Source organism: Propithecus coquereli, unplaced genomic scaffold (assembly GCF_000956105.1).
Source record: "Propithecus coquereli isolate 6110/MARCELLA unplaced genomic scaffold, Pcoq_1.0 Scaffold65, whole genome shotgun sequence".
In the NCBI taxonomy this organism is placed as follows: domain Eukaryota; kingdom Metazoa; phylum Chordata; class Mammalia; order Primates; family Indriidae; genus Propithecus; species Propithecus coquereli.
Genome location: NW_012152507.1, coordinates 1,172,081 through 1,183,640, shown reverse-complemented (window position 1 = coordinate 1,183,640; position 11,560 = coordinate 1,172,081). Strand labels below are relative to the sequence as shown.

At 35.6% G+C, this 11,560-nt stretch overlaps 1 protein-coding gene across 1 annotated transcript in view; it reads left to right on the top strand.

Moving 5' to 3' along the window:
• TTC29 (tetratricopeptide repeat domain 29) overlaps positions 1-11,329 on the top strand; it is a 227,020-nt gene extending 215,691 nt beyond the window's left edge. Inside the window, exons 13-14 of the mRNA XM_012660038.1 lie at positions 10,804-10,867; positions 11,164-11,329. Of these exons, the coding sequence (XP_012515492.1) occupies positions 10,804-10,867; positions 11,164-11,188 (89 nt within the window). The 3' untranslated portion in view covers positions 11,189-11,329. The remainder of the gene's footprint in view (positions 1-10,803; positions 10,868-11,163) is intronic.
• Positions 11,330-11,560: the final 231 nt, after the last annotated feature.

The following is an 11,560-nucleotide window of genomic DNA, read 5'->3' as shown; positions in this document are numbered from 1 at the left end:
TTTCTAATTTTAAATGAATTTAATTTTATTCAGCAATATTCGAAAGGATATTGCATCCATGACAAGTAATCAGTGAAAAATCTGAGAAATTAAAACAGTTCTTTCTTTTTTTAATTTCAGAATATTATGGGGTTATAAACATTTTGATTACATGAATTACTTTTGTACAGTTTGAGTCAAAGTTATAAGTGTGCCCACACAGATAGTGTGCGTTGTACCCATTGGGTATGAATTTACCCATCCCTGCCTTCCCCCCACCTGCTTGATTTCTGCAGAATTTTACTACCATATGTACACATGAGTGTTGATCATTTAGCTTCAATTTAATAGTGAGTACATGTGGTGTTTACTTTTCCATTCTTGCCATACTTCACTTTGCATCTGTATTCATAAGGGATATTGATCTGTAGTTTTCTTTTGTTGTTGTTGTCATATCCTTTTCTGGCTTTGGTATCTAGATGATATTGGCTTCATAGAATGAGTTGGAGAGGATTATTTCCTTCTCTGTTATGAAATAATTTCTGTAGTATAGGTACCAGTTCTTCTTCGTAGGTATGGTAAAATTCGGCTCTGAAACCATCTGATCTGGGACGTTTTTGTTGACAGATTTTTTTTTATTGCTGCTTCAATTTCGTTACTTGATATTGGTCTGTTCAGGAGTTCTATTTCTTCCTGATTTGGCCTAGGGAGGTTGTGTGTTTCCAGGAATTTGTCCATTTCCTCAATGTTTGTGTTCAATTAATGTTTATTTAGAGATAGATTTTCTTATCCTTAGATTTGAGGAGTGTTGATTTTCAAAATCTTGTTTTTTTTTCTTTTAACCAGAATACATAAAATGAGTGTAAACTAAAATGTAAAAACAAAAATAATGACCAGCATACATCTTTAACTTATCACAGTCTATGACATTAGAGCATTTAACACATAGAAGAAGAATCTTTTTTCCTTTCTAGTTGACACATAATAATTGTACATATTTATGAGGTATAATGTGATATTTTGATACACATATACAATGTATAATGATCAAATCAGGGTAATTAGCATATCCATCATGTCAAATATTTATCACTCCTTTGTGTTGTGAACATTCAAAATTCTCTCTTGTAGCTTTTATAAAAAGTAGAAATTTATTCTTTCCCCATTCTGGAGGCTGGGAACTCCAAAGTCAAAGTATCACAGGTTGAGGGCTCGTCTCTCTGCTTCTAAGCTGTCGCCTTGAATGCTGAATTCTCTGGAGACGAGAAATGTGTGCTCACACGGCAGAAGAGATGGAGAAAGAGTGAGGGGGAAACTCACTCTTGTAGCTTTTTGAAAATATATAATAAATTACAATTCACCATATTCACCCTACAGTGCTGCAGAACATCAGAACTCATTCCTTCTATCTAGCTGTAATTTTGAATCCACTAACCAACCTCTTCCCATCCTCCTATCCTCTACCCTTCCCAGCCTCTAATACCCACAATTCTACTCTGTTACCTGAGCTCAAGTTTTTTTAGCTCCCACATATGAGTGAGAACATGTGGTATTTATCTTTCTGTGCCTGACTTATTTCACTGAACATAATGTCCTCTGGGCTCACCCATGTTGCCACAAATGACAGGCTTTCATTCTTTCATATGGCTGAATAGTATTCCATTATCTATAAATACCACATTTGCTTTATCCATTGTTCTGTTGATAGACACTTAGGTTGATTCTATATCTTAGTTATTGTGAATAGTATGTCAGTAAATATGGGGAACAGGTATTCCTTTGATATGCTCATTTCCTTTCCTTTGGATAAACACCCCATAGTGAGATTGCTAGATCATATGGTACTTATATTTTTAGTTTTTACTGTTTTTTATAGTGACTGTACTAGTTAATATTCCCACCAAAGGTAACACATAGCACAAGAATAAGTCTTACAATAAGATACTTCCATTTCTTCCCTACTCACCTTTGCAAATCGTTGCACATTTTACTTTTACATACACTACAAATCCCACAAATATTATTACTATCTTTGTTTAAATATTTAAATATCACTTAAGGAAATATAACAATTTAAAAACCCTTTTATATTTACACATTTATTTACTATTTCTGATGCTCTTCATTTCTTTGTATAGATCCAAATTTTCATCTGGTATCATTTTCCTTCATAATTTCTTAAAATATTTTTTAATTCTACTTCTGCCTTCTCCCATATCTCCAATAACATATATATTAGGCTGCTTATGAGCTGCCCTACAGCTCATTGATAATCTGTTCATCTTTTTTACTCTTTTTCTTTCATCATTTTATTTTGAGTTTTCCAACTACTCTGTCTTCAAGTTCATTAATGTTTTCTTTTATTTTAACTTTCCATGTCTCTATTTAATGTTATTACTTTCTAAAATACAGTTATAATTACTGTTTTAATGTCTTTGTTTCTAATTCTAATAACTCAGTCAATTCTAGGTTAGTTTTGATTAATTGATTTTTCTCCTTGTTATGCTTTTTTGCATGTTTTGGAATTTATATCAGACATTGTGGAAATTTACCTTTTTGGGGTGTTGAATAGTTTTGTATTCCCATCAATATTCTTGAGCTTTGCTCTGTGATGCAGTAAAGTTACCCAGAAACAGTCTGATCTTTTCAGGTCTTGCTTTTAAGACCTGTTAGTGGGAGTCAGAGCCAGGTTTAGTCTACGGATAACTATTCCCCACCTCTGAGACTAGACCATTCTGAGTACTCTACCTTGTGCCCCATAAATTATGAAGTTTTCCAATCTGGTTGGCAATGCAAAGCAGTATTCCCCAGCCTTCTGTGGACATCATATACTCTTCATTTACATCCTTTGGAGATTTTCTTTCCTTGGCCTCAGGTAGTTTTCTCACACACATGCTCTGATCTGGGCTTGGGCTAATACTTGAGGTTGACTTCTACAGATCCCCAGAATTCTCACCCTATGTAGTTCTCTCCTCTCTGGCACACTTGTTTCAGTTAGTTTGGGCTGCTATATTGCCTGTGTAAATAACCATAGACTGGGTGGACTAAACAACAAACATTTTTTTCTCATAGTTCTAAAGGCTGGGAAATCAGAGATCAGAATGCTAGCATGGTCAGGTTCTGGTGAGGGCCATTTTGGTAGTTTGCAGATAGACTCCTTCTTGCTGTATCTGCACATTGTGAAGCAATCATATTTCTTGTGTCTCTTCTTATAAGGGTACAGTTGCATTCATGAGGACTCCACGTTCATGATCTAATTACCTCCCAAAGACCTCATCTCCAAATACCATCACACTGGAAGTGAGGCTTCAACATATGAAATTTGGGTGGACACAAATGTTCAGTCCACAATAACACTAGTTGCAAACTATTTGCCTTGGTCTACCCAGACTCTCAGCTCTATCTCCTCAACTCAGGAAGTCTGCAGGGCTTCTTCTCTGAGCAATGCCTTGGAAACTTACTCAAGAAATTAAGCTAGGGATAATTGTAGGGTTCATATTGTTTGTTTCCTGACTTTCAGGAATCACTGATTTTTGTGGTCCGATGTCCAGTGTCTTCGAAACCATTGTTTCATATATTTTCTTCAGGTTTTGGGGGTCAGAAGGGGTGTTTCAGGAAACAGTGTAATCTGATTTCTTTTATTCTATCTTGGCTAGAAAAAATGCATAATTTGTTATGTAGCAACAATAGGAGAAATAAAAAGAACTATATAAAGATGTGAACACTACCTTTATTTCTCTTGAGAAAGTATTTGGTGTCTGAACAGATTAATAGACCTGAATCTGATAGTCTCAATAAAAGTTTAGACATTCAGAAAAAGAAATTGAAAATAATTCTGTGTTAATATGGTATCATCAATGCTTCATCCAGGTCTAGTTCCATTCCATTTATTCAAGATAATAGTGCTTAAGGAAAAAAAGAGCCTATAATTTTGAGTTAGAATATACTTCCAATCCCCACATAAATTTTAATGGGCTTCAAATATTAATAAAAGCCCTTGGATAGGAATTACTATATACCAGAACCCATAATATGAAATAATACATGTCAATTTTTGGCACTTAAGAGAGTCCACCGAAACTTGAAAGATGCCTCCTACCTTAAAAGTTTATATCTTGATTGTTATACTCATCAGCTCGATAATTACCATATCATGATTTCTACTTCAAAACACACATAGAACAGGTTAACTTTGTGTTTGTTCATGATAAAAGGTAGGAAAATATTATCAGGAAAACTCAAATATTTTTTGATAGAGTGAGTTTAACTCTATAATCTCAGGCTTTGATTCATAAAATATTTACTAAAGATGATAAGTGCCATGAATGACAAACCATTATTGTGAAGGAGGAGGCAGGGGGAGTAGGGAGAAGGAGAACAACAAAGAGAAAAGGGAAGGAAAAGAGAAACACCAAATCATATGTCAATATCAAATACGTTGATGCTTAAAGAACACTTCACGTGACTGAATTTTTGCTAAAAGACAGCATTTGCACTTTGTGATTATTATATGCTATTTTCCCCACCACCACGCATGCCTCCCTACAGACACACACAAGATCAGTTGTCTACCTTCTCTGCCCTTCATCCCAGGAGACTGACTTCAGAATGCATCACACGGGCTCAATTGCCTTCTGGCTTCCTGGTATGGATTTAGCCAAAGAGAGTCACCAACAGATCAGAGGTTAGGAGAGTGGAAAGGTTAGGATATCATTCCTCTGACCCTCACTTCAGCTCGGTTCTGACAGCTATGGCATTCTACAAGTACTGCTTCTAGATTCTATTGGGTGGTTCCTTTTCTAATCTCTATCTCTCACTCAACATCCAATGTCACCATCCTTTCTACTTACCCTTCAGGCCCAGGGGTGACAATGGTATGGATTCCCTCTATTGCTAGTCCCCTGGGTGCCTCAACATCCCCTGTTAGATCCTTAGCCCTGTTCTTATCTCTTAACAGTTCCTTCATTAAAGTCTCTTTAAAATCCCAGTTGAATGTGCCATCTGTTTCCTCCTGACTGATACCCACTCCTCTATTGTGAGTGTCAAGTTGGGTAGCTACAGGCAAGCAAGTACAAGAAATATTAGGAAACTTCCACTTGCTGAAAAGTTCGGTTAATTAAGAGAACAGTGCTAATGAGGCCAAAATTCGTGTCTGGCTGTGCTCCAGGATCACAGCCTGTATCCCTGACCAGCCATTTAACACACCAGCAGTTACAAGGAAGACCATGCCAAAGATTACACATGAGTCTATGCAGTCCATCACCACTTCTGGTAACATGATTCAAGGACTAGCTGTTCCACTGAGATAGCTTCAGAATCATCTTTGTTTCCAAAAGACAGCTTTTGTAATGTGATTCTAATGAAAATTTTATATGTTTATTTTAAATAATAAAGCCATACCTATTAATATCTTTTCTAAAGATAAACTTTCATTTCATTACTTATTCATGGCTAATTCATAATAAAATAGGTTAAAAGTCAACTTTCCATAAATATGCCTTATATTGGTAATGGGATTCTGGGTTTATAAAAATATATACTTAACTCATTAAAATTCTTCAACTATTGCAATTAAATGAATGAAACTATACAACCATTATGTAAAAAATAAACAGTTAAATTTTCTTATTTATTTTTGGGAAGCGATTTTCTGACTATCAAATGTGAATGACAAATTTTCAGTTTATATATATATTTTTCCCAAATAAAATTTTGTTCTCTTCAGTACAGTGGTCTTGTAAAATAATATTGAAATTAGGCCATTGTACATGTACTATTTTATATTAATATTGATATACTGGATTTCTTCCATGGTGTTAATTTCATATGATTTAAATACATAGTGGGGAAGGGAGAAACTTATGTTCCCTTTTCATAAGTCAATTTCTGAGACTCTTTACTATCAGTGAAAGACAAGTAGTATTTTTATGAAAACTGAATCTGTGACTTTAAGTACAACATGCTGAAATACAAAAACAAAATATCCCATTGTTAATAATGGCATAACACTAAGATCACCCATAAGAGATGAGCATTTTTTATACACAGTATTTATTCTTGATCAGTTACATAAAACATAATCTGAGTTTCATTTTTTAACAAAAGCTTTTGAGTCATTTTGAGAAGGTCAACAAAAAACAGTCTTTTAACATTAGGTGATCAACTTTTTGACAATGGCAGGACTAGCATAGCTAATGGAATAATAGCCTGCAGGGTCCAGCTAAATATGATATACGAATGTAATCAACCCCTCTGATGACTATTCAAAAGTAATCCCTTTAGCTTTGAACTGCAACATATATTTCAACAAGGCAAAAACCATATGAAGAAATTCTCTGCAGACCACACTGATACAATACAGCCTTCATATCCTGCCCTCTGCATTTGCTGCTTATAGAGAGTTTTAAATTTAAGGTAATGACTACTGTATATTCATGTGAGCATACAACAATACTGTTGATTTGTTGTGGAGAGGTTGAATCCATTACTAGAGGTCTAGACCATAAACTCTGACACAACCTTTACAAATGAGTTATTATTTACCGTTTTTTAGAGTACGGCCACTAAAAATGTTTTGCATGCCAAAATTATAAAAATTCATTCACCTTTCCCATCGAACTACCAGGTAATGTCGCTTCCATTTCAATTCATACTCCTCCTCCACAGATAACATTTTTAAAATTTTGTTTATTATTCTATTGTTTTCAAATAAAGGGATGAGATGATGGATTTGTAGCAATTCAGCATTTGCTGGCTTATTCCATTGCTTTAGTAGAGTATAAGCTAAGTGGTGGTATAAATAAGATCCTTTTGTTCCTACTTGACAGAATCTGCTATTTGAAAGTCTTTACTATTAGCAACAGAGAAGTGCTAATTTCTTCTGAAATGTAGATAATATAAGCAAATATCACACTTCAACTTTTTATTGGTTCTGGCCTCTCTTGCTGGAATGATATTGGTCCCAGTCTTCCACTTCCTTGCAGTCCTATAGACCAAACATCTCAAATCACACCTTAAGTCAGACCCACACTATATAACCTAGATTAGCATCAAAATGAATACTTTTGCAATGATGAAATCAATGGTCAACAAATCCTGTAGTGCTCACCTTGTTCAGAAGTATCGGAACACCTGAATTATGATTTTAAATGTTCTCTTATGTAAAGTAACCATTGCTGAGGTTCCCTAGCACAGTGTGTGTAGTCGTCTTTTATTTAAAATAGTAGCTGTGGCCCAAATTGAATAGAAGAGTGGAGGCAGATATAGCTATTCTTCTCAGAGAATCTACGTGGGAAATAGTCCACAATATAAGTCGCCTTTCCTCAACATCTGGGGAATGAATGCCAAATAATTATTTGAGACAAGTCAGGCATAATTGCAAATGTGAGAAATCCAAGAAAGACTTCTGTAGCTTACGAGATACTGTTACATCCTGCCAAGCCAAAGGGAAGGCTGAGTTCAAGACATTAGATAGTATAAAATAGACATTAGGATTTTAGGATATTTCTATATATTGTAATGTAATGAAAAATATTAAAATGAAAAGCCCAAGGTAGTTCTTAACCTAAAAGAATAATAGAACATATTAGTTAAGATAAAGGTTAAGCTCCTATTGCAAAGAATCCCAAAAGTACAGTAGATTAAGAATATGAAAGAATATTAAAGCTTGTTTCTCCCTTAATCCTGAAATAAGCAGTCTACATTTATGACATAGCTTCACAGACGTTCAGGAGGTGATGGCTTTTTCATTGCTCTTTCGTCCCCTAGGACAGGGCTTCTCAACCTCGCACTATTCAAATGGGCTGGACAATTTTTTGTTGGGGAGCATGTAAGAAATGACTGTCACGTTGTGTGCATTGTTGGATGTTTAGAAGCATCCCTGACTTCTACTCTTTAGAGCTTAGTAGCACTTCCTCATACCAGTTATAACAATCAAAAAATGTCTCCAGACATTTTCCTGCAGGTGAAACCACCCCTAGTTGAGAACCACAGCCTTAGAGTGTTGTCATTGTCTGTATGATACCCTATCCAAATGATAGGGTAATTGTTCAACATTCAAGATTAAAGAAAAGGGAAAGTTCAAGCAGATCCAGAAGCAGTATATAGTCATGTGACACATAACGACATTTCTGTCAATGATGGATCACATATGTGATGGTGGTCTCATGGGACTGTAATGGAGCTGAAAAATTCCTGTCACCTAGTGATGTTGAAGCCATAGTAACATTGTAGTGTAATGCATTACCTTTTCTATGTTTAGATAAACAAATACTTACCATTGTATTACAGTTGCCTACGGTATTCAATATAATCACATGCTGTACAGGTTTGTAGCCTAGGAGCAATAGGCTGTACCATATAGCCCAGGTGTGTAGTAGACTATACTGTCTAGGTTTGTGTAACTACATTCTATGATGTTCACACAATGAAGAAATTGAATCCCAATGCATTTCTCACAGTGTATACCTGCCAGTAAGCAGTACACGACTGTATATCACTTCATCCACATTTGTTGCTGAGAACTTAGTGACATGACTTCAACTAATAGTTCTTTGCTGATGGGGAAGATTTAGTAGATAGCATAAACACCGATGAATGAGAGGCAGAAGGAATTACTGAAGCCATGTCTTGTGTAGGCAAGAGGGGATGAGATATCTAGTGAAGAAGTAGAGGGGTTGGCCTTAGAGAGTTCACTGATGGTAGCAGGAGGGAAGACAAAGTATAGAGAATACAGAAGCAGGCAGGTGAGTAACTCTTGCTACAGAGCTTGTGGAAGTTTTTCCCTATTGTCTTTTATTTCCTCTATGAAACTAGAAAATACATCATCAACTGAGATCAAAGATGCAAGTGGAGGGTTGAAAGTTTGAGGAAGTAGAAGAAAGAGTTAAATGGTCATCTAGGGGAGTGGAATAATGAGTGGACTGGGAATGTTTAATAAAATGGCCTGAAAGTATTAAGGGTCCACCTACTGTTTGTGGCCATGAAGTTAAAGCAAGGCCTCTCAGGCCGGTTATATATTTTCTCCAGCTATATTGAGCTACATAGTGCAGGAGAGGAACAGGCAGACAGTTGGATTTAACTAGGGTTATAGTTTTGTCAAGTGAGAATGACAAAGTGGGAAAGAACAATTTGGGGCTGTAGGCAAGGGAGTGGGTAACTATGGAATTTAAATTGTGTGATAAAGGGAGACGACATGAAAATGAGGAGGAACAGTAAAAAAATGGTAGGACTGGAGGTCCCAGTACAGTGGAATGATTGCTGGGGTTGAGGTACTAGAGGGAACGATATGGAAAGAGCAAAGGTGGCAGTCAAGTAGTTGATTGCAGGAACGGAGCTTGGGGGTGCTTGCAGTTACTGGTAATGACAAAGTCTAAGTATGACCAGAAAAATTAATGGCTGAAGTAGGGGATAGGGTGAGATCTAAGAGAACAGGAGCTCGAGAAATTACAGCTTAAGAGTGGAATGATCTACATGTATATTGAAATTGCTAAATTGAGAAAGTACCTGTAAAGTGACAAGGAGATAATAATAAAATCAACAGAGAATGATTCCAGCCATAGATAGATCACAAAAGTGACAAATGGTTGATTGTATAATATGATAATATGAGTTTTAGGAAGGGAAAGAGGGAGGGCAAATGTCTGAAAGAACAATAGGGAGGAAGAAGGACACCTACCCATCTCCAGAGCCAGTAGTAAGAAGACAGATAACAAAAGGAAAAATGGGTTTCTGAGCTGGTTGTATCTTCAGAGGAGAGCCAGGTTTCTGTTAGAGCAAAAAAGTAAAAGGAATTTCAGAAAATAGGGTGAGGATATAGGTTATTTTGCAAAACAGTGGATCAAATATTCCAAAGGGCACAGTGGAAATGTTTCAGGAGTTGCAGTGGATGGGAGATGGGAACAGAATAGGAAATGCAGAGAGTCTTATAAAAATAAAATACAGGAAATAAGAAGAGGTACCTGACTGGGGCCTGTCCTAAGCAGGAATAAAGAGCATCTTATTAGATTAGTTCCAGTATATTTAAATCAAGAGTAAAAGGACAGATAAGAAAGTTTAGTAACAAATTAACATGGCTATTTATATATTATATATAAACTTTCTATATTTGACCTTATTGTTTAGATACTCTACATTGTTCTCTAAATTAATTTTCCTTTTGAATATTGTTTTAACAAGTCATCTTATCCCTGAAGTTGGCCTTTCCGTAGCCATTTTATTATATCATAAGAATTCTGTGGGATAGGAATCTGGGCAGGGCTTGGCTGGACAGTAATTGAGGTCACTAAGTAGCACTCAGCTAACAGATGGGCTGGTTTTGAGGGTCAAAGACAGCCTCGCTCACAGACTGGAGGCTTGCCTGGGATGGTTGGAAGACTGGGCTTGGCTGGGACTGTCTTCCAGAGCATCTATACATGGCCTTTCCAGAGTGCCCATCTCAAGGTGTTAGGACTTACGTAGTGACTTGCTTCCTCCAAAGCACATAAGAGAGCTAGGTGGAGGCCACATAGCCTTTTCTGACCTAGTCTCAGAAGTCCTATACTCACTTCTTCCTCATTCCGTTGATTACAAAAGATTCTTAAGGCTAGCCTAATTTCAAGAAGAAGGGAATTAGATTCTGCTTCTTCATGGGGGATTGACAAGGTCATAAAGCAGAGGAATATACGGAGTGGGAGATATCGTTGTGACAATCTTTGGACAACAGAATCTGCCCTGGTGATAAGGATAGATAGATATCCTGGAAAAGGAATTCTCAGGTTCCAGTACAAAAGAATTATAAACTGTGTTCATGAAAAACTATTAAAATTGTATATCTTTTTTCTTTAGGAGAGTTTAAAACAACAGTAGAAGGTGTATCTCAAAATTCAGAATATTTGGAAGAACTAGGCAGGTATGATAAAATCAAGTTAAAAGTTTCTATTAAGTACTCACTTTGTGCAAGAAACTAATTATAATCTCATTCTCCAAACACAAGAAGAGTAGTTTCATCCAGCACTTGAAAAGCTAATACTGAAACACTGATTTTTTTAAAAATCACAGATTTACTTACAAATATCATATAAGGTTAAGTGGTTTTAATCTTTAAGCTGTCTGAAAATTATAAAAAGGAAAATATCTTTCAGAGCAAGTGTTTTTCTACTTTCTAGCCCAATATAAAATTTAATTTTATAATTTATTTTATTTCAGATTTCCAGATCATCAAAAAAAATGAAACTTAAAGCAGCTTTGACTCAACACTGAAGCAAGAAGAAATATATCATGTCACCTTAGACTTCAATATTTGTACTAAATAGGAGCATGTTATAAATAATATAAGTAGAGTTATAATAAAACTATGATTATGTTTTCATTGAATTCTATACTGCACTGTACTACTACAAGTTTAATCCAAATCATCTAAATCTATGAAAATTAAATATACCATAAGTACTTAGAACTATCAGCAGTTATCTACAACACAAATAAGACAGAATAATGGCCAGCAAACATATAAAAAAATGCTCAACATCTCTAATCATTAGAGAAATGCAAATCAAAACCACAATGAGGTATGATTATGTTTTCATTGAATTCTATACTGCAC